We start from the raw sequence: 24,352 nt of genomic DNA on the forward strand, positions 1-24,352 counted from the left end.
GAGGTTATTTCTCTTCCACAGTATTCCTGTGTTTCTGTTTCTGCAGGCTGCAAGATTTTCTAAAGATGCCACCAAACATTTTCTTACACACCTATTTCATACCTCATTAGCACACCACATTAAAAGCTGTTTTCCTTCCCACAGTGTACTTTATTCCATTAATTTTCCTTGCTCTTTGTGGTATTTGAATTCCTGTGATCACAATAAACAGGATACAAACTATTGGTATTTTGGTCTTCAGCTGAGGGTTTAAAGAATCAGGCAGAAAGGCAAGTGTTGGAGAAGATCCTTTAGTGAGATGATGACTTGTCAAATTCAACAGTGATCCTTCTTCCACCCCCAAAGGAGGCTGTGTTCTTCTCAACAAGGAGGATGGCTGCAGGTTAGAGCCCCCTTTGCCATGAGACCTCTCAGCTGCCAGCAAGACAGGCACCATTTTGTTGGGGTTTTTTTAATATGGGAAACAAGCCTGCCTCTATTTTTGCATGACACATACTGAGAAGCTCCACAGAAGCTCTTGTAGTGTGATAATCCTAAAGCAGCAGTGGCAGGTTGAGCCCAGGAGCCCTCAAAATGAAGAGGAACACCCCTGGAACTGCTTACAGCAATCTGTTTAGTCTGGCCCACAGAAGCCTCAAACCAGTAGCGGGAACTAAAGGCAGCATAGAAGTACAAGCAATAAGAACTCACTGTTACAAATGATGAGGCTCATGCCACCATTACAAGTTACCATTCCACATACATCATATCCTGGTGCAGATGATGAGCAGCTCCCCAGCAGCACACAAACAACACAAGTGGCCAGTGCCTGTCACCCACAGCTCCACACATAGACCCACAGTTTATAGTGAAACTTCTCTTCAGTTAGTCCATACAAGTAGCAGATAAATATTTGAAGCAAGACATGACAACAAAATCACAGTCCCTGCCTTGATGCAAATGAGGATCACTCACATTTTGGTAAGCTCATGTTTCATTTCTCAGCACTTACATACTTATCACCCACCCTTTCAAAACAAAAAGAGCAGATACACATTTTCTTAGCAAAGGTCTTTGTCTCCAGTATCTATTTTCATAAAGGCTTAAAGGCACTTGCAAATAAAACAGAGGGGAAAAAACACACTCAAGTCTGAAAGATCCTTATGCTCTGTTACTCCAAAACAAACAGAGGAACCCTAACTGGCCCCCAAGGAATGAGCATGGAGACCCAGCTCAGACACATGCAGTACTCCAATGGATGGTCTTCATGGCAGGCAGCTTAATGAGACATTAACGCAGGTCCATTAATGAGACAAACCCTCATTAATGGGCCTCTTTTCCTTGCACATTTTATACATAAGGAAAAGCTATAAATACATATACCTTAATATAATCTCAAGTCTTTCCATGCATTTTTTTCTTATGACTACAGCCTTAAAGTAATGTGGAGGATGCTGTGTTAGAGTGGCATCTTTCACTGCCACAGAGGCAGCATTTCCAACACACCTCAAGGAACAGCCCTGTCTTCTCTTTCCAAAAATTATGTCCCAAACCTTTCACCCAGAGGCCAAGAGGAGGTTGTGCAGGGCTAGGCTGAACCACTGCTGCTATATGTTTTGAGGGAGGAGAAAAAAAATAAAGTGCTTTAAAGCACACATGGGAATCCCACATTTACTTCAAAGAAAGCTTATGCAGTCACAGGTGCTACAAGCCATAAATAGCATCTGTGCCTTCCACTCATTACATCCCACTTGCACTCATTTCAAAACATTCATGCATTGTATCTTGAAGTGTTGCTGCAAAAATGGTTAAATATCAGAAACTGAGGTCTCAAACAGCAGAGTGGGTGACTAAGAGTCAGAAAACACAGTCTCTGTAATACTTTAGTTTCCACCAGCTGCTCCCAGTGACGCAGGAAAGCAGGTACTTGCTGCAGAAACTGGTCAGCATTACTCCTGAACCATTTACAGCTGTTTCATCTTGGAACTGTTTCCTTCTCACAAAGTTATTCTTGACCAACACAAACGATTCATAGCACACCAGTTACAGCAAACAGAAACCCAGGAACGAGAGCACACGGTTGAGGCTGTGTGAGAGCTGCTTGAACCATTCAGTCACTTGAGCTCATTGCACCTTCCAGAGCCAGCGATGCTCGCCCTGCTGCGGGTGGGAGGAGCCAGCAGTGCCACCGGGCCGGTGTCACCGGGCTGCAGAATGCCAGCAGTGCCACCGGGCTGCAGAATGCCAGCAGTGCCACCGGGCTGCAGAACGCCAGCAGTGCCACCGGGCTGCAGAACGCCAGCAGTGCCACCGGGCTGCAGAACGCCAGCAGTGCCACCGGGCCGGTGTCACCGGGCTGCAGAGCGTCAGCAGTGCCACCGGGCCGGTGTCACCGGGCTGCAGAGCGTCAGCAGTGCCACCGGGCTGCGAGCACAGCCTGCAGAATGCCAGCAGTGGCACCGGGCCGGTGTCACCGGGCTGTGAGTACAGCCTGAAGAATTCCAGCAGTGCCACCGGGCCGGTGTCACCAGGCTGTGAGCACAGCCTGCAGAACGCCAGCAGTGCCACCAGGCCGGTGTCACCGGGCTGCAGAATGCCAGCAGTGCCACCGGGCCGGTGTCACCGGGCTGCAGAGCGTCAGCAGTGCCACCGGGCTGTGAGCACAGCCTGCAGAACGCCAGCAGTGGCACCGGGCCGGTGTCACCGGGCTGCGAGCACAGCCTGCAGAACGCGGGTGTCTGGCACCCTCTAGGGAGGAGCACACGAAAGACCAGCTCACAACTGCTGCTTCCCCACTCCACCTGCTCACAGCGGAAACAATTGCTACAGACATGGCAGGAAAGGAAAAAAAGTCAGGTAAGCACAGGCTTCCCATGACTGCCTGTGCTAGTGCTGCATTTCTCTTCTCAATATTCCTTTGTCCTTTCATGTTGAAGTCTGGTGCAAAGTGCTACACAGACTCTTTAATTACTACCACACTGTACATGGCCCAAACACAGGTTTCCCCCATTAGATCTTTCAGCTGATTGCACCAACAAATTGCAACCACTTGACAAAAAAGAAAACAAAGTGATAAAACAGTCATGTAAGGACTTCCAACAGGCAGGTCTACAATCCCACACCTCTGCAGCTTCAACCTCCAAAAACGTTTCTCAGAATATTCTCTTCACACAAAAAGCAAAATAAATCTGTATTCTGCACACAAGTAGTTTTTACATTATTATTTTCAACTCAGGTGAAGAACCCTACTAATTTTCAAGAAATTCCCCACTTTGACAGGTAGTTTTCCACAATTACAGCCTCTGTGAGATCAGTGGGATTATTCTTAGATCTAGTAAAATGGAGAACTGCAGCCCATAGGCAGTGATGAAAACCTCCTTATTTCAACTTCAGCGGCTTCTGGATCTAGCAGGGAACACTCTAAAATGCAGCTAAGAGCATTGTTGTGGTTTCCTTAAGCATGTAACAGGAACAGAAATATTTGACTGCAAACCAGGAAAAATAACTACTTAACCTACAAAGCAAATGTTTGTTTGTTTTTAAAAAGAACTTTTATTATCCCATAAAACTGGTTGGGAATTAGTTTGAGCTACCAAAACTCATTTTCTTTGGCACACAGTTAAACTCTGTGAAGAGTTTTCACCAGAAGTTATAATCCTGGCTGAGCTCAGACTTGCAAAGCAAAGATTTTAAAGATAAATCACAACATAAAGCAGCCACTACCCCACTGGTTCCCAAAAAGAACTGGTAGCAAACGACTTTCATCTTTCAGAAAAATACACATTTAACTTCCACACAGTCCCTCAAACTGCATTATCAACAGCTGATCCTGTTTCCAGGTGACCTCCATGTCACTAGCCCAATGGGAGAGCATTTGAGAACCAAAACTGGCATGGAGGAAAAAAACCTAAAAAGTCACAGTGCCTGTTTTCACTGTATCATGTTGGTTTTGTGACATTCCTTACAGCTAAACAGAGTGCTACTCATCTCTTACCTGTCACAGCCCAAGATATCCATGACATGCATAAATTCCAAAGCCTTTTCCTTAGATGTTTCACAAATCAATTTTAAAGAAAAAGACACACCCAGCCACATGGGAAGATGCTCTTCCCACAGAAGAGCAAATGCATTTTCCATTTGCTGCCCTGGCACCAGCCCTGCCACTTATGGAAACACTGGAAAGAGAACCAAGCAATGGGGAGACAAGGCAGGAACACCCCCCAGGGCACAGGGAGACAGATGTCAGCAGCCACTAATGAGGTTTTAGGAACAAGATGTGGGTTTGGATGAGGTGTCCTTTGTACAGCAATGTTCTCCATGCTGAATGGCCTGAACAGCACTGTCCTTTAATAAACCAACACTTCTTCTCTAAAATATGATCAAAGGCCTAAAAAAAACACTGCAAAACCTCTCACCCACATTCACAACTTTGGACAAGAGCCACAGAAACCTTTGTTGCTGACATCTCATCTTCAGGATCTGCAACCTGTTCTCTATTACTGTAACAGCCACAGCTTGTCATAATTCAAACCTAGTACTTCTGCTCAAATACAGGCTAGAAATACAGACCAAACACAGATAGAGAGAGACTGGAATTACTTTCAAAAAGACCACTCAACTCTGGACTAGAGCAGAGTTTTAGACAGTGATATCTTGGTAGAAAATGCATTTCTTATTCTAATTTGCCTCCAATCCAAGCCAATGACATCTGTGTATTTTATAACCCAGCTAACAACAATAACAAAACCCAGAACTGCTCCATAACCAGAGCACTTTCAGCATCTATCTCTTTGAAAAGATAATTCTTTTTGGGTCACAAGAGAGCCTGCAAAAGAAGGTCTTTATTGGCACACTCCAATCTACTTGTACACTCCTTTTGTTTTCAATCAACTCGAGTAGGAAAAAAAGGACGTGCCTCAACATTTAAGGTAAGAATGTAAATAACAAATGAATTCTTTTTTTTAATGCTTTTCATATTGTTCAACAACGATAAACTAATGGTTTACAATGAAGAAAGAGGGAATCAGGTATTAAATGAACAGGCCAGGCTTCATACAGAAATGCCACAGACTACAGAGGACAGGTCTAAATTCAGGCCACACCAGATAAGCTAGAGAAGCAGGATCATATTGCAAATACAAATGCACACATGGTAAAAAATTTTTGAGAAATGAAGTATGGAACTTAGCAGGCTGAATGGCATCTTCACCTCATTTACAACCTTCCAGCACAGTTTCCCATTCTTCAGCATTCAGAATGGGAGCTAAGAATGTTTCTTTATTTGTCTGCATGAAAAATTAAAAAGAACCCAAACCCCACCATTTTTTCCACTGCAGATGAAGTCAGGCCAGAGACATACAGTCACTCACCTCTTGGCTCCCACTTTTGATGCTCCTCCTCTCTCAGCTGCCAGACTGACATTACAAAAGAAGTATTCAGCACCTTCTGCCTCTGAGTCAAGCCTCTGCACGTGATGGAGGTCAGCAGCAATTCCCACCTGGCTCTGCACACGCTCTTCACAGAAGGCTGCTGGATTTTCAAGCCAAGAAAGCCCTTTCCAAAGTCCCTCACCAAAACAATGGGCTGTCCCAAGGGGTCAGGAGTTGTGTTGCCTAAAGCATTCCAGACTAATTTAAGAATTTTTTTAATACAAAGTATCAAATTCCTCAAAGCTTAGAATTTCTACTGCAAGCTGGGCAATCAGCAGCTGAAAGCAAAGGCAGAAGAGCTGGAAGCAGAGGCCAATACCAAAATGATCAACTACCAATATGACACCAGCACAGCAGAGTTAAGTATAGTTCTGGATATCATGCCAGGTAACTCTAGCAAAAGGAGCACTCCCACTACTGTCTTTAAAAACAGTGACATGAACACCCTGCTGAGACATCACTGAAAGCACATGAATGGGCCTGGCCACCTCCAAGAATGAACCAGCTGCAGAACAGAGCTGCCAATGTACCCAGGAAATTAATGTGGCTGCTGTGTCCAGCTCTCAGACACCCAGCACAAGCCCACTGACACAGAGGAGTGAGTTCTTTGCAAATCACCAAGATAGACTGAGGCTGCAGGAAATGATGAGGAAAATATCTTTGTCCAACCAGAAGACATGAAGGTTGATGGAAAACCTTGCCAGTCTACATTCCTATAGGGTAGAGAGAAGCTTTCCACAGAGACATAGCAGTAGGGGATGAGACAATGACCAGAACACATTAAATACAATAAAAGAAACTTTTAACCACAAAGGGTGGCGAAACACAGGAACAGGACATCCTTGGAGAATGGACAAAGTCCTGAGTAACCTTACCTCTGTGGAAGGGAGCTGGACCTGACAACCTCCAGTTCTTTCCAAACTATTATTTCATGAATGTGTAAGAACACGGCTTATTCAGCCCAACAAACCAGAGCCTGAATTTGTGCCTTCTTTGGGACAGCCTCAAACACAATCAAGGCCATCTAAGCTGAAGCCTTAAACCAAAAGCTAGCAGTGATGAACTGGCCATTCAGGCCATACAATTTCTTTTCACACAAGGCTCTGTTTCTAAACTAACCCAGAAATTAACAAAAGAGGCTCCCAATCAGGCTTCTTTCAACTCTAAGTCAGCTGTACAATCCCTGCTTATTATTTCAAGGCAATTTCACTTTGAGGCATATACAAAGAGTTCAGCCAGAAGCAAGGAACCAAAAGGAACAATCTCGTTCAATTTCCGAGCATAAGCTTCTACAGCTGCAAAAGGGAAAATAAGGCACAAAATGTGGACAAAGTTAAAAAGAAATGCAAAGTAAAATCTGTACATATGGGATTGTCTCAGGTGACAAAACTGTGTTGTCTCAGGTGCTGCTCCCCCATCACCCCACTCCCCCAAATACAGCAGCTGCAGATGTATCCTTGTGTCTGTCAGAAAAGATCCCACAAGAAGAACATGGATTGTTTCCACTAGCAGTATCATAATGCGGCTTCAGATTCCTTTTTTATTATCAGGGCCAAGAATCCAAAAGAAAGAAGCTAAGAGTTAGGACTCTCTGAAAGCTTTTAAGGCTATAAATATTACAGTGCTGTCTTGATTTTTTGTTTGTTTACATATTACTCAGAAAACCCTGCCCAAATCTGACAGGTCCAGGGGCAGCCAGCCAAGCACCTTTTCCCTGTTTGACCATGTCAAGTATCACCTAACCATGACACTTCTTGGGCTAAAGCACACAGGGCAAATTATTAATTTCTACAGAGCATCCTGCTGGCATAAACATCAGCCCTCACCAGACAAGAAAAGGGATTTGTGTGCATACAGTGCCAACACTGTAAGAGAAGTTATCCTCTTGATAGCAATGTGGGGGCTGATTAGCCCCAAACCCTTTCCTTTTAGAACATCTAGAAGCTCAGGGAGGCTCACATTGCTCCCGCTTTGCACCAGCCAGCAAGCCCAGGCTGCACAATGGAACAGTGAGACCACCCAGACAAGAGCATGGAACAGAGACTGGGTCCCTCAGACCCACACTGGGACCTTGTCACCCTGTCAGAAAGGAGCAGCTCAAACACAGCCCCTCACACCACACCCAAGGAAGTGCCTGAAACCACCATGGTTTTGCCCTTATCGCCATGGAAAAGGAAAAGCACCCCAAAAGGCAAAACAAAACACACCAAACCAATCCAAAAGCATCCTGCCCTGTTTAGAAATAATATTGCTGAGCTTTTGTCACAGCACAACAATGTGCTCACTATATCAAACCAAGTAACAGTTATTGTAGCAGTAATGAGTGACATTGTCCCCTGGACAGCTCTTCTGTACAACATGTGGTTTTCATTTCATGTCTCCTGTCAGGATTTCACTCCCTTTCTTTTATTTGACCTCCAGAAGATAATAAAATCATACAAAATCTAAAATAACGAACATTACATTTCTGGCATCCATTAACATTCACATCTACAAGGCTGTTGATTCAACAAAATACAAAATAAGCAAAACCAGGCCAATTATAAGTTGTTTGGCCTGTATTTGTTAAGTTCTAACACAGTCTCTATAAACATATGTCTTCTGGTTGGTATTTCAGGAAGAAATCCTTAGAAGAATAATATTTTGATTAGTAACATGTGTGTTTTGAAAGACTAATGCTGAACTCCAAGGGAGATTAAAATATGAGTAGAAACTATGAGCTAAATACACATATGTGCAAAGAGCTTTCATTCTCACTGACTGAAATGTCTGGTTACAAGTAATTTGTTCTTATTATTGAAGTCCTAATAGCCTGTGCTATTGACTTTTGTAAAATTAACTGATACTTATGAAAATATCCTGTTCTTACAGAACCACTTTTGAACATTACTTAAAAAAATTACCTAGTATATAACAGGAGCAATGTCAGTCTCTAGATTATAATGACACATCTCAAATGAACTTCCAAAGGACCCTAGTAATTTTAGGTATCCAAATGTTGACCTCTTCTCTTTTTAGTCTTTCAGGACTTCTCAATCAAGCAGGAAATAAAGATCAGCCAGAGAGTGTTTTTCAAGAAATGACAACTATTTACACTCACAAAGCTATTGATTTACTTCAGGGCATCAAGCATTTCCCTGTGTGCAACATGCAATTAGATTTTTAAATAGATTACCAACTTCCTAGGCCACCCCCTCATTCTTCTGCTGACAGCTGGGTATTCAACAGGGTTCTGTTCTTAAGTAGTTCCAGTAGAAAAAGTGCAAATGCATAAGTAAATTATTTAAATGTTACAGAGTAAACATGGGAACTTAAATCCAAAAGATTGTTTATGGCTGTTTTTTAAGAAGTCTGGTTGTCTGTGCTGCCAAAGCTTTCATTAGAACATGTGATATCCAAGTGAAAATATGATGGTACATGCACATTCCCTTTAAACACACCCCTTTCTCACACCAAGGGAAAACATTCTCAACTTTCTCTTACAATTCAGATGGAAATTTAAGTACAGAGATAGCAATTTTTCATTTCTGCTGAAATTCACTCCAATATATAATTAGTGCTCTAATTAAAGTTAGTAATCATTTATCACTTTCTATGTAATGTTACAATTATTTCATGGTAACACAGAGTTGCAGCCAACAGAAGAACTCTCACCTGGATGTCATTTATGCTTTTGTCAAGCAGCTGAGCAAATTAGGCACAGTTACAGCTAAATACCAAACACACACTGCCAGGCATAAGGGAAGATTTAGTTACAATTACTCACTCTCAGTATCAGTGCTTCACTCCTGATGCAGTAACACTAAATCCAACATGACTGCTCTTCACAAAGGATCAGGCTGGCAATTTACTGAGGAGACTGCTGGGGCACAGTGCCACTGGCATGCACAAACACTGGCAATGGAAGCTGCTGCATTTCCAGGGAGACACCTAGAGATGTCCTCACCCAGCACAAACGTGCCTGCAGAGCTCAGCTCTCTGGGAAGCAGCACCCTCTGCCTCTCAAATCTCATTTATCAGCATCTGATTTGAAAAAACCCCAAGGTTAAAAGCCAGCCCCAAAAGATGGTTGGTGCACCCTGATAGGAGGCACTGCCCTAACCAAGACATCCTGCTGAACCAGGGCTCACATGACTGTGCCAGCCAAGAGGAACAGGCAGGGTGAAAGGTTAGGAGAGGTTCAGCTCTGTCACACAAGAGTTTGGCTTGGAAGGGACCTTGACACCCCTGTGGACAGCACTTGCTTGGGGTCTCAGAAGACAAGGACACAATTCCTCTCAAGAAAGTAATGGAGAAGGTGGATCTATCATCCTATTCCAAATACAAATTTATCTGGTGATCTGCAAAGCACATCAAATGGCACTACAATTATTACTCAGAGTGCTGAGGAACCTTTGCACAGCAGGTGTCACAGCGGGGACAGCCACAATACACAGAGTATCACCATAAAATTTCAGAAAACTTCAACCAATCCAGACCAACACGTTACCTGATCAGAAGGCTTCAGGCATCTGCCCACACAGAGTAACACCATGTCACTTCAGAAAGCTGCAAGCAACTGCCCTTCTTGTTCTTCAGCCCAGCCTTTTATCCCCTCACTGTTGATGCACTGCACCTGTGTGCCCCTCATGGTTCATGCCCTGCCCCTGTGTGCCCTCTGCTCCCTTTGGTGGTTGGTCAGTGCCCCTGGGCACTCCATGGCTCATTAGCTCCAATAGGATTCACCTGCTGCTCACAGCTGTAGCTCATTGGGGATGGGCTCACACAGCCCCATCCCAATCACCACAAACTGTGTGCCTACAGAACCTGGCATCTGCCTATAACACAGGACTTCTAGAAGCTCTAATCTGATCCAGAAGAGCAAGCCACACCAGTATGAGTCTATATTTTAAAGGCAAATCTAATCCCACTTTCCAACTTGACTATGCAGACAGAAATCTGAAGATGTCACACTGCAGTCAAAAGAACTACAGCATATTTCTGCATTTTTTAACCAGAACCTGTTCAATCTACTTAAAGGAACAACTACATTTTAATTTGCCTGTCACTGACAAAGTCTATGCCACCATAACAACAAATCTTGAAGCCCCAGATGGGTTAATATTTATGAGAAAGTCAACAGAACATCAAAAGAACAGGAAACAGCATTTCCTGCCAAACTGTCTAAAAGCAGTCACACCGTTAGCACTGCACTTTGCTGGCTTTTATTCCTGTTATCTCACAGACAGACATGAAAAAGCTCAAAAATCTGCTAATCGGAGCCCATGATAATAGCAACTAGAATGTATTATTCCTTAGTCATGACTCAATTTTCATTTCTTTTTGCACCCAAATGACAGCAAAAGGTATTTGTTAAATTGCCCGTGTGAGCTAATGCTAGCAGGATGTGTTTGGCATACTGGCTCTGGGGCATATCTGGAGCTCTGACACTGGCAAAAAAAGTCAGACACCTCTCTTGCATTATCTTTTTTACCTCATAGATGTTAACAACAACCAGCTGCATTGCAAACCATGCCAGGTGGGTTCAGGACTTGCTGCTGGGATGATGACAGACCCAGTTACACACTGAGCAGCAACCCTTCATTGTGCATCAGAGAAATTTCACACTAATTACAAGTCACTTGCTGACTCCCATTCTTGATCACACAAAATCTTCCCCTAAAATAAAGAAACTCAAATTTCTTATCTGAATCCCTGACAGATCCTTTAGGATGAGGAACAAGGATCTTCTGAAATACACACTGGGAAACAGTAGTAGAAAACAGAAACCCAAAGACCAAGGAGAGCAGCCCTTACACCTTATTTTAGCACAGCTCAGTAGCCACCACCATGGAATTTAAATGCAAAGTTCTTGTCTTAAAACTCCCCAAACCAGACATTCCACATTATTCCAAGGAAACTGATTTTAGCCCTATTTACCTGAGTCTATTTTAAAATAAGTACAAATCCATTGATATACTCACACATCACAACATGGACTTGTCTTTCACACTACACTGAACAGGGAACCAAAGCTTCCTTTAAGGAAACAGACACAGGAAAAGTTCTTTCAAGAAGAGTCCCTCAGTATTATTTGAACTATATTTTATCTGGTGAACAGCCACTCAAACAGCACCTATCAACACAAACCCCTGTGTTCAATGCAAAACCTCACACCAAAGGCAGAGAAGAGGCCTATGACCACAGCCAAAGGCTTTCCATTGCCAGTCCTGGGGAGAGGCAGGGCTGGGCAGAGCAGCACGGGGCAGTGCTCAGGAGGGGAGGAGCACAGAGATCACCCACTCGCAGAACTGGCAAGGAACATTCCTGGAAGAAGTGGGTTTAGATGTGGCATGGATGGCAGGCAGAGATAGGGTGCCTGACACAACTGACACACTGTTCCCTGCACAGAGAGGCTTTAACAGAGCCTCTGAGACAAGTGGGAGAGGGACACAAAGCACAACAAGCCCCAGGACTGGAAGGGGTGAGGGCAGCAAAGCAGGGAGTGGGCAGATGTGAGAATGGAGAAATGAGAGAAAGATAATATTTAACTGCAACATACAGGCGATGGCTCATGGTTTTGAAGGGTTCTCATTGTAAGAAAAATTATGGGGGGAAAAAAGGAGAAAAACTTCACATTAAGGCATGTAAGACATTGTGTCTCACTGTAATACCACATCCTTATTGCAACACAAGTAACTGGTACATTCACCTGGAACCCCTCTGAAAACAGTTTTCTCCTCACCCTGAGGAAAGAATATATAGAAGGCAAAAAGCATTTAATTGCCAACATCTCCAGCCAGCTGGAACTATCATGGCTACATAAAGCTCCTCCAAAACTACCATTCCCTCTTCTTCCATTTCCAAGACAACTGGAGTTAAACCACTTGGAGTTGGTGTGTTACATGAGCTCCATTTATTTTAGAAAGTACACAGAAACATGGAAACAACTGTGTAAGCATTTATAATATAAAAAGGAGCGAGTGTCTTCTGAAAGACACCTGAAGAAAAGTAACCATCTACCTTGACTACAATGTTTTTGTTTATATTAGAGATTTCCTAACATTACTGTTAAATGACAAATTATTTTACCAGGAAAGCCAAATTTCTGTTCATGGATCTCCTAGATTTCTCTTTTGTAGGTTCTCTTACAAAACTTCCAAAACAGTTTTCATTGATTCAGGGGAAGCAATGAGGTTAATTCATGCAGCACTAAAGAGACCAGTATAATTCAACCCTACTTAATGTTGTACAACTTCGTTTCCATCAGCGCTTGAGATTTTAGCTGTTCAATGAAAGGGTGCCAGCAGAACAGAGGCACTGTGCAATCACACAGCTCAAAGAGAAAGACAACTGTTCCTCATGGAAAAGGCAACTGTTGCCTGAAGTGAGAGGCAGATTTGGAACAGGCAGATGCTTTTCAGTAACTTGCTTTCAGTGCAGAGCCGTGCAGGATATTTAATGTCTGCACAGCTTCTGTAATTGCTCTCTAGCCACTGCTGGAAGTCCACCTGCCACCCATGAATTGGAGGGGGAAACATGTGCCTATATACTGACAACAGAAACATGATGGCTCAGCACATATTTTACTATGCATTGCAAATATGTGAATACAAAAGGTATTCACACACCACATGATATTCTAGAATATCAAAGTTTGCTCATTACAGGTTTTAATACTTACTCATCACTCCCTTTCTCTCTGCACACAGAACCAGAGGTATGACCCAGGACTTGTTTTCCCAAGGCCTCTCCCTGTCAATGCACTGTTGTTCAGTAGAACAAACTTTTATGTATTTCATTCCATATAGCTCAAAGTTCAAAGCCATAAAACAGTTCTAGCCCAAGGATGGCCAGATTTAGGCCCCTGAACCACTTTTCAGACTTGAGACCACTTGAGGCTAAGTAACAAAAAAAGAAGAAAAAAAAGAGAAGGCAGGAAAAGGGCTGTGCACTTGTATCTTCAAAGAGAGACTGAGATTGCTACAAATACCACAAGTTATTTATGGCCTGTGAAATGCAACAGAGGCATTCCTAACAAAAGACATCAAGCCTGGCCTGTGCCATGGTACTTGCACAGCAATGGAGAAAGCTCTTCCACAAGACAGGCTCCAAAGATGACTGATTATCTAAACAAGCACAGCCCAATCAACAGCCCCCAGGCTGACTGCCGCCCACCACTTTCACCCAAAGACTCAACAAGCTCTGAATCCTTTCTCCTGCACCTACTCATAGCATGGAAAGGAGTGCTGTGCTTGCTTCCAAAGGGGAGAGAAGGGGATGTGGAGGACTGGCATCCTTCCCTCCCTCAAACTGAACATGCATTTTGCACAGTGTCTGGGTATGGGCAGCCTTTCCTGCCTCCATTCTGTTGACTTTTTGGCTCAGACTCCCCCCAGGGCTGCCAGGGCTTGCAAAGGAGTAAGAGGGAAAGAACGCAGGGAGTAGAGAGTGGGCAAGGAGGAAGCTGCAACAAGCACCTCACAGCAGAAGAAAGAGGCAGAAAAAGTAGTTTAAGGCTTTGTTACACACCACTGTGGCCAGAGGATACCACAGAAGTCTTCCCCCTCCCTCTCCTCATGTCCCTGTGCCATGCACTTTTTCTGTCCCAGGGCCTGGCAAACACTCAGATTACAGGAGAATATTCTCACACTTTAAAAATACATTTTATTCAAACCATGAATTTTTTGCTATTTTAAACATTCCTAGTCACTCCACTTTCAGAGATAATATTTCAGCATTACTCTTGTGATAAACAGCAACACATTAAAAAAGGAAACCTTTTTCCCCCTCTATCATATCCAATTCAATTGCATTCATTAAATTGCATTATATCTACATCATTTAATTTAGGTCAACATGTCAGAGTAACCTAGGATCATGTTTGCTTTAAGTCAGCCAGCATTATTCTCCCACCTGAACAGCCCCTTTCAGATTCAGTGACAGAACTGCACTCCACTTCTTCCACACTCCATGAAGGAAAAACTACACTGCAATTAAAAAATCACTGCAATGCTGACAGCACACTAAGCTTCAGCACAATGAATATCATACAACTGCTCAACAGCAATAAGGGAACAAAGTCCAGCAGCAAGTTAATTGTTATTTATTAATGACTGCATTAGGAATTTAAAATGTAATACAGTGTATCTTTCGACTTTTGAGATTTCCTTTTTTTTTCCTTTGGGTCTGTAGATAAAACCACAGGGCAGCAGAAGACTCTCCTTGCAGGGAGGTACCATCTCCCTCTCCCCATATTTTCCTGGGATCCCAATGACAGTAGCTGCAGTTCCCACTGCTGTCTGCACGGTGTGAACCCACACACGTCACAAACATCCAGATTTCCCCATCTGATGTACTTTTATACAAGCTTAAAGAACATCTACATTATGTCATCTCAAAACATTACACTGTGTTCCAAAACATGCAGTATTTGGGTTCCAGCCGAAAAGTAACTTTAGAGTACCCAAGTAGAGAGGCTGGATGTTGGCTCCCAATGTAACACTGGGAAGGAGAGGCTGGGCAGCACCACCTATCCCCAGTGCTCCAAAAAAACTCTCTTCCTGTGTAAAATTTAAGAACAAAAATGCAACATTGACCTCTTCCTGTCTGCATCATGAAGGAAAAGCTAGTACCAGAAATGACAAGTAATCTACAAAAAATGTATTTAAGCAATGCAATTTAGGTTGTGATTATGCATCACTGACATGAAGGAGAAAAAATAATAGACTACTGCCTTGAGCACCCAAACTAAAAAATGGAGGAAGGGTAAGGAGACTTGGGAAATTAAAAAAAATAGAAAAAAAAAAATAGAAAAGAAGTAGAAAAAGCCTTCCCAGTTCTGGAAGGCTTCACTGACACACATCACCACATCACCACCTAACAGTAATGCAGCTCAGCACCCTGCTATTTGTCTGTTTGTGTTCTGCCCAGAAAGTGACAACGTGAGCTGAAGTCATTTACACTAAGCAACCATGCAAAGGACAGGCAGCCTTTAGTTTTCTTACATTTTTCAAGAGAGGGAAATATTTGCGCATGTGAGAAATTAGGGGAACTACGAAGCCAAGCAAATTATTCATCCATGTGGGGCAGCACAGCCTGTGAGGGGATAAACTTGGAGACAATCATTCCATGACATATTGCATGAACTTGGGCAGTTAGCTGCTGGTGTTTTGTTTTTCTTATCAACAAAAACAGGGATAAAGTTGGCTTTTGCTAAAATGACAATATACAGTTGTTATAAAACAGTGAGTATAATTCAGATTCAGAAAATTATTACTGAGTTCTGTGAAATGCAGGGAATCCTAAACTGGAAACATTATACACATGACAAGCAAGTCTTTGTGTAATAATCACATCTGTGTCATACTTCATAGGCCTTTGACCTTATGCTAGAAAAGTTACAAACATGTTTTGACTTCTGGAAGTGACATATGCACTGCAGAACTGCCTTTCAGAAACCACAACAATATTAAACTATCTCTCTGTGTGTACCCATCCTCCTCCAAAGCCAAGACAAGGCTTAATTTTCCAGCTTCTCTTTGCTATTGATGCTCATCCTCCCCCTCTCAAGACCCCTTAATTAACCTTGCAGGCAAAAGGAAAAAAGTTAATGCAACTTCTATAAACTGAGACCATTCTGAGTCACTCAAAATTCAAGCAAGTCCACTTTCCATGAATTTAAAATGAAGTGTTAGTCAAGTGACAGACACAAGACAAGAGTAAAAACCCTGCATTTAAATCCAAGTGCCTGGGTCTCCCTACCTCCTAAATAACTGCCATGGGGTGCACATTAATGGCTTATCTGCACAGGTTATTCACCAACCTGATGGAACTTCCTTGCAGCTCTCTTCGTTTCTTTCCTTCGTTTTATCGTCTTCTTCAGCCTCTCCTTGCCCACAAAGTCTTTTCTTTTTTCCCCCATTTTCTCCAATGCTTTTCTTCTTTCTAAACCATTTTCTTCCCTTCTCTGTCTCCACCCTCTCTGAGGCTCTGTTCCCTTATCTCCTTTTCATTTCTGCACCAATTTTGTCCCCAGTGCCAGATGAAGTTCCCAGAATTGCTCAGAAGCAGACTTTGCCCCTTTTGTCTGCCTGCAGAGGAGGGAGCCTTGCAGCTGGAGAATGTGCAAGTAGTGCATTCTTGCCTGTACCCTTTGCTTGATTTGCCCTCACATCTGAGCTCCAGCAGCCAGCTGAAAGCAATCAGAGCCTTGCCCAGGCCAGACCAAGTGTTCTTGGGATACCCCAGCTGAAAAACATCTACAGAATTGCTTGTCAGACACTCCAAAGCAACAAAAATAGTTAATAAAGGGGACTACTTGCAAATAATGTGGGTTTTGTGCTTGAGCAAGCAAGGGATGTCACATGGGCTATAAATGAAAGGTAAGATTTTGAGTGTAGATTCGTGAACATGGTTCACAGGTAAATTACAAATATAAACAAGTTATTTAGTATTTCAACATTGCCCAAGGTTGTTAACATTCAAAACATGCCTGTCAGGTTGTCTGCCCTGAGCAAACTCTAACTCATCTCAAATACCAAGGCCTGCCAGAACAGAACTCCAGCTCGAGACCTGCAGGCGAGACTCCCTTACCCTGGTGTCATGAACAAACTCTCCCAACCACTAGACCAGGATGAGGCTTTCTCTGTATGCACATGCCCTTAAGATTACTGCACCAGTTTGAGTTTTTTCTCAGGGAAATAGACAAAAAATCTAGTGGCAGGTGTGTGAAGCCAGTGCCTGTGCACCTGTGTACAAGCACACAGAGTCTATTTTGGGTACAACACCACAACAGACTCACTGCATTTATAAATGCATTACTTGGGCTCACCCTGGACTAACAGAAGACATTAGAACATCCTCAGGAGAAAGGAGTCTTTCACAGTGCAGTTTCTGTCTGTGAAGTAGATCAGGTAGCACTGTACCTTCTCCACAGATGGGTTTTTCAGAGATATTTCATTCACAACATGCAAGCCCGATCACATAATGAGAAGAGGCCATACAGAGTTGGCACAGTCCAAGCTCTGGTATCACTATCCAGGTACGAGGGCAGTGGGTGCCCTCTGTGAGGCTGGAAAGTACACACGTCACTCTTCTTGAGAGGGTAAAACACAGCACTGGAGTCACAAACCAGTTCATTACCCAGACAAAACTAGAAATATACAACCACAACATAAACAGAGATGTTATTTATTGTTTGTAAAGTACATACTACATGAAATACACATGGGAAACTAAGGGGATCCATTCTTTCAGGGAGGAATTATGGTGGTTCCAGGTAAGGTAAAAAGGAGAAACCCATATTGTGCAGAAGAGAGAGCCAGGTAATCCAGACTTCCACATGAGAGAGAGCCAGTACTGAGGGACTGGACACCACAACTCTGTGCTTGGCTGCAGTGGGATGGAAAGAAACCTGTGCCAAAAAAAACACACGTGGAGCAACAGCCCAATTCCAGACTGCTATTAACTTGTTTAACGATGGGAGAGAAACGAGGAGCAAGACCTGCCACAGCTCTTTTATAAAAGCAATGTCACAACACTTTATGTAAAGGACGAGGAGTGCAGCCAGCAGTACTTAGCCAAATTAATTGAGATCTGGAAATAATAGTATAACAGGCAGTTCAGTACTAGCTGAGCAGTTAGCAAGCTGATTTCTAGGAGAACTGACTGGCCCATCCCCATTTTAAAAACCTCCAGTAGAATGCTGCTGCAGTGACAGACACAAATGAAGCAACAGACATATTAATTTCCCTTTCTTATGCACAGCTATTCAGCTCTCCCGGGCAGTGGTAGCAAGTGTTCATAAAGCAACTTTCAAACAAGTGTTTCCTATTAGAAGAGACAAAGAATTTCACATCAAAGTTTCAAAATACAATAAATTATTTACCTTCTAGATGATGCTGATCTATTTCACCAGCTAGTTTGGTGAATTGCCATTACTACTTGAAAGCTTAAGGAGGCAATGGAAACATGCTGAAGTGCAGCCATACACCATTAACACCTGATAGCAGCACTCCTCCCACCTGCTGAAGAGTTGGGTAATTAATGTAGAATGTGTTACTTCTGCCAAAACACTGCAGTTACTATCCCCTACCAGCGAGATACACGCATATATTCCACCTTCAATCTCTGTTTCCACTTTGTATCTTTCAGGGCACTGAAGAAGTTCCTCTCTTATACAACACCAAATGACAAACATCCTTACTTCTGCCAGCTCATTTTTCCTGGTTATAATGGCACCTTCTTTTTTTTTACAAATAGATTTGTGTGCTGAACACTAGCAACTATTAAATTAATAAATGAGCAAAAGTAAAGGTGAAGGACACAAAAGAAGAAGCAATCTCTAAGAAAACAGTAAAGAGCTGTAAGACACAACACTTTACTTTTGTCTAAGACAGTTGAGACATTTGATCCCTATGCTCCTACTGAACCAAGGGCTGCAGGTGCTGTCCAAACGTTACCAGCAGAAGTCCAGCTGCAACTCAATACAGGACATACACAAAAGCAGTACTAGAAGGCTCAGTTCTTTGCTCTTTACACATAATTCTTTACACATTACACGTTTATGCTTTTCCTCCTTTGTGGCTGCCAGTTATTTGCAGAGACAGCAGCTGAGCCAACTTCCAGGACACTCCAACACAAGCCAGATTTTGTATAACTGGAATATAAGGTGCTGATACATTCAGAGCAAGATGTGCTGAGAACCAACAGACCTCACTGAAGACACCCAGTTTTTCTTTCCTGTGGGAATATTCACTTCTGGTACAAAATGTCAGTTGAAATTCAGCCAGAAATTTCAGGTTCTGTGGAATTTTTTACAAAAGCAACACAGCTTTACTGCAATGGCTGTGCCATCCCAACATCCCTGAGTGCAAGGCACACCTCAGCAGACCTGCCACCCTGGCATTCTGTGTTACAGACCCAGAAGCAGCAACCACTGCCCAGGACAGAACACCACAGCTCCACCTGGCAGCCCCAAAATTGCCACCTGACACATCTACCAAGATGCAATGGTTAATTCTGCTCAGTCTTGCTGATGTAGGTAGAGAAGATTTAACCCTGAAGGGAGCAGCTTTGTACTCTCTCATGAGACCTCAGTGTAAGGTTTTTTATAAAACTTTGCCTTTCAGAGGCAACATTACTGGCAACCCAAAAAAGAATGGTAAAAAGATGGTAATTCCATTAAGTTCCCCAGAGCCTTACATATTCAACACAGCAAGCAACTCAGACTTCAGAACCATTGTGCCTGCTGGTGAATAAAACACATCTGGAAGTCCCTAAGTGATCCCACTGAGTGGTATAACTGAAACCAGAATTTGGTTTGGAATCTTCAAATCTTAACTTCAGTATCTTTCAAAGACCATCTTTTCAGATCTGACTGTATTTGCCTCAGATATTACATCAAAAACCCTGATGAAATCCAGCAGCAGTGTATTTCATCAGTCAACAGGAAGTCTCACAGAAGACTCACAGAAGTCGCAGATGATTTTTGTTACCCTAGAACTGAAGTCTCAATGTTTAAGAGACAGATTGAATAAAATACACGAGGAGTAATTAAATGCTATGTTAAGACAGCAAAAGATTTGTTAGCAACACATTAAAAACACTACTGTCCTTTAAGGAAACAGACCGTCAATTTCAGATTTGCTTCATCAATTTCATTCTGTTTTGTTTGCATTCTTGCAGCAAAGGCATAGCAGAGTAAAATACATCGCAGAACTCCATTTATAATACTCCAAGATGCAATGAGACAATACAATAGTTTAGCTGAACTGAAACATGGCCTCTTAGGGGACAACTACTCAGCACAGCGTTTGGTCAGAGCCCAAACCAATCATGATGGTTCCTTGAGGGCTTCCACCAAAACTCCATCAGTGTAGTGCTTCCTGTTTGACAATGAGCCAAATTCTGATCTCTGTGCCCAGCAGGTGGGACCATGTAAATCTGTTGGTGGTGCAGTTGTAGGGATGCTTTGGGAATTGACAAAGGCTGATAGCATGCACAACATTTGTGGAAAGTCAGGAGAGACATGTAACTTCTTCTAAGTTTTCAAAAATCAGGAGTTTTGGAATACTTTATGAAGACCTTCAAAGCTGACTGTAAAAGCACTTCAAATCTAGTGATGTAAAGAAAACAACTCACATTTGATGTAGGGGTAACTAGGAACTGTGAACTGGCTGCTGTCTCTAAGCCCAGCAGTTGCTTTAGCACAGCTGTCCATTTGTACTGGGCAAGACCCCTCAGATGATGGAAAATGCCCATGAACTTTATGGGAACACACTTGCAGAATTGCTTTCTGTTTTATGCAGAGAGGATGTATTACAGCTACGCACTGCTGTAGGGTAAACTGATGACTGATGACCTTTCACTTAAAACTTTCCCTCTACTTTATGAGCTGTCTTGCCTGAAAAACTAGAAAAAGAAAATATTTATCTGAATTAAATGATTCACAGAAATTATATGCTTAATCATCTAAAGAGTCACAGAAGTCTCATACCTCATAGCTTTCAGTCCAAAGCAATCTTAGTATCAAAATGGCTAATAAATGACTCATAAATACCTAGAGATTTGAAAAGGCTCGCGAACCCTAGCAATTTGCCATCTATGCCTACCAGCTAAGGACTTGGGTACAACTATGTAACGGAGGAGAACGCTCCATTGATGGAGAGACACGGGGCCCGAAGCCTCATGCGGTGCATTTTAAAAGCGAACGCAAGTAGGAACAACAGGGGTCTATTTTCCGTGGCATTTGAGGCGTCTCGCGCGGGGTTTCCAGTGGAAATCACCGGCAGCGAGCGCTCCTCGGCAGCGATGGTGGCACCGGGCAGTGCGGACCGGCACTCACGTGACTGTCACACAGCGGGACCCGCGCCTGTCCCGGCCCCAGCACCGCGCCTGTCCCGCTCCGGCCGGCGCTCCCGGCTCTCCCGTCACCGCGAAGCGCGGCCGGAGGGACCGACAACCGGCCAAGCGAAGGGAGGATGCCGGGCTGTCAGCGAGGGCTGTCAGCGAGGGGCTGTCAGCGAGGGCTGTCAGCCGCCGGCCGCGGCGCGGGCAGGCGCGGAGCGGAGCGGCTCGGGCGGGCCAGCGCTGCCCGTTGGCTGCTCCGCTCGGGGCCGGGCGGGCCGGGGCTCCCGGCGCTGCCGCCGCCGCGCCCTCCCGGGACCCGAGCGCGCCTCGCACCTGGGCCGGTGCCCGGTGCCCCGCCGCACTCACCCGCAGCTGCAGCCGCCCGCTGGCGGCCGCGGCGGCCGCGCTGTGCCGCAGCTCCGCCGCCTGCCCCGGCCGCAGCAGGCTCCGCGTGAAGCGCCGCGTCCGCTCGCCGGCCATGGGCGCCGGCAGCCCCGCGCTCCGGCCGCCGCTCCCCGCCCGGGCCGCGGCGCCGTCAGGAAGCGGAACTGGGGGTTTCCCTCCCGCTCCCCCCGCGCGGGGGAGGTGTGCGGGGCGGGGGCCGCCCGCCGACCCTCCCCGGGGCAGCGTCGCGGCCCCGCCGCCCGCGCTGGCCATGTGCGCGCCGGGGCAGCGCCGGCACCGGAGCGCACCGGGCACGGCCCCAGAGCGCACCGGGCACGGCCCCCGCTGCTCCCGACGGCTGCGCACCCTGCGGGTACCGGGGCTCAGGGAGGGAGCCCGGGCAGGGCCGGCGCGGCCACACCGCTCTCCGTGCGTGGGGCCACCAAAGGATGCTCTGCCGCTAAGGCTGCGGGTGGGCTTGGCACAGGAAGAGCTGCTCTTGGTGTTAACCACTTGCTAAGGTGGGAACTGCGGTTCAGGGGATGAAGCCCTGAAAGCGGTATTCAGGTTTCATGAGAAATCTGCTCTGGTCGTCACCACCGTCCAGTGAGCTCTTAGAAAGCATCCTCCAAGCAGCACGGACACCCTGCACAGAGCAAGGCTGGATGTCTCCCAGTCCTTCTGCCAGCTGGAATGGCATCCCTCTCTCTTCACCATGGAAAACTCAGCCGATCCACAATTAAGTTTAGCCATTTAAGCCCACAGAAGTTACACAATAGTCACAGCCCTCCCAGCCCCCAGCACAATGATCTTACTTTCTGTTAGCAGGAACACAGCTTTGTGCCTTTACACTAAAGCTGCAGTGTGGAGAATAAAGGATTGCTGTGAGCGCTGTATCTTAATTTCTTTGCACAATTATACTTACATTCTCCTCTGTAATGCAGAGTTTTCTTTCTCCAGTTAAACAGGTAGGCATGGGAAAGGAGGTAACCATGAGAGATAACACACCTGAGTCCATGGCAACCCCTGTAAAAAAAGATTGAAATAAAACCTGAGGAGCTTCAGGTGCAATCCCTGAACAGCAACACTGCTATACACATGCAAGTGCAACAGCTGAAGCTGCAAAGATGCTAAAACACAAAACCCAACAGAGTCAGTTAACATTTAGTTAGACTTTGTATTAGGGAAATAAGTGTTGCAAGAACTCCTGGATTACATCCTTTCCCAGAAGCACAGTGTGTGTTTTGAGGTAGTTGTCTGTAAGACACAGTAGGTTGCAGTGTGGTTGGAATTCACTGCAGCCTTCTCATGGCTCTCAATTCTCTCCTCCAAGCTTACTGAAAATACCAAAGGCAGCAATGATAACAGAGTTTAAGTATTGCTCTGCAAAGAAAATGTTTCCCCATAAAGTGAATTATCTGAAGTGTGCTCCAGAATTGGCTTAAAACAATTAAGTTTTCTAGGCTAGCCATTTTTACCAGGCAACAGGTGCTACATTGTAATATCTTGGAGATGACATTTGTTTGAAGCTAAAGCTCAGTAAGAAAACACTACTGGATTGGAAAAGATTTCTTGAGAAATTTGACTGTGAGATGAAAAAGGAGACTCCATTCATTTTGCAAACAATCCATATAAGGCTCATTTTAGGAATGCAGCCTGATGTTGCAAAGAAACAAAAAAGAAAAATAAGTAGCCTCAGGGACTAGGGAAGCATTCTGCCTCAACACAAGGATGTAATTTAGGATAAATTTGACTGCAATTTATTGCAGACAGCAAAGAAAACACACATTGCATATGTGAGAAAGGACAAAGAAAACTAATGGTTTCTTCCATTCAGTATGTGCATGGAAACGGTTTTAAGAAAATCATCACCAAAAAGCAGACCAGAAATGTCCAGCCATCCCTGTCTTGGGCACAGTGCTGTTGCTCCTGCTCAGATGTGCTCTGCTCTGTGGTCAGGCCTGTGCTCCACAGTACTTCTCCCTTCACAACTGCACATGAGCAAGCTGGGGTTGAGTGAATATGCAGATATTTGTCAGTGAGCATTTGGCTGCTGAAATCTATTAGTAGACATCAAGAAGTAAAAGAGCCAGCTGTTTCTACACCACAAACATTTTCAAGCCTGCAGGGAAGCAAGAAATATCCACAGATACTCAAATAATGAGCAAAAAAAGGCAGTTGGATTAAACAGAACACATTTTTTGTTACCATCCTCCTAAGTAAACATTCAGGGATAGTCTAGGAAAGGACCTCTGTCAAAGACAAGCTGAGCCTCTCAAATTGTCACACACAGTGCAAAGCGCAAGTGGCCAGGATTTTACATGCATGTGGTTGTTAACCAAAATCTCTTATGCAAGAGTAACTCTCTGGGTGTGCTTCACAGTTCTTCTGTATTTCAGAAGTCCTTTGCTTTTCAGATTTCAATCAATTGTTACACAAGGCCACTGCACTCTCTAAGAGGCTTTCCATTTGATTTTGTGTATCCTATAGTGTGGTTCTGCTAAAAAGGTGTATATGCTGTAAGCTGTTAATTCTCCACCTTTAAAAAGCTGTTGCCTTGATAAACATGTATTTAGCATTAGTAAAATAGCAGCAACAGCAGAGTAACTTTGGATATTCAATTGATCTAGGACTAGAGATTTTTATTTACAGAAACAAGTCATTCCTAAAACATGAGTTTGAAGCCTATTCCTATACAACTACTTAAGGTTGCCCCTGAGAGATGGATG

General features: G+C 44.2%; 1 protein-coding gene across 1 annotated transcript in view; it reads right to left on the reverse strand.

The window, feature by feature from the left end:
• DOCK10 (dedicator of cytokinesis 10) overlaps window positions 1–21,743 on the reverse strand; it is a 141,980-nt gene extending 120,237 nt beyond the window's left edge. The window contains exon 1 of the mRNA XM_058812233.1: window positions 21,606–21,743. Within this exon, the coding sequence (XP_058668216.1) occupies window positions 21,606–21,719 (114 nt within the window). The 5' untranslated portion in view covers window positions 21,720–21,743. The remainder of the gene's footprint in view (window positions 1–21,605) is intronic.
• Window positions 21,744–24,352: the final 2,609 nt, after the last annotated feature.

The sequence above is a fragment of the Ammospiza caudacuta genome, chromosome 11, assembly GCF_027887145.1.
Source record: "Ammospiza caudacuta isolate bAmmCau1 chromosome 11, bAmmCau1.pri, whole genome shotgun sequence".
NCBI lineage: Eukaryota > Metazoa > Chordata > Aves > Passeriformes > Passerellidae > Ammospiza > Ammospiza caudacuta.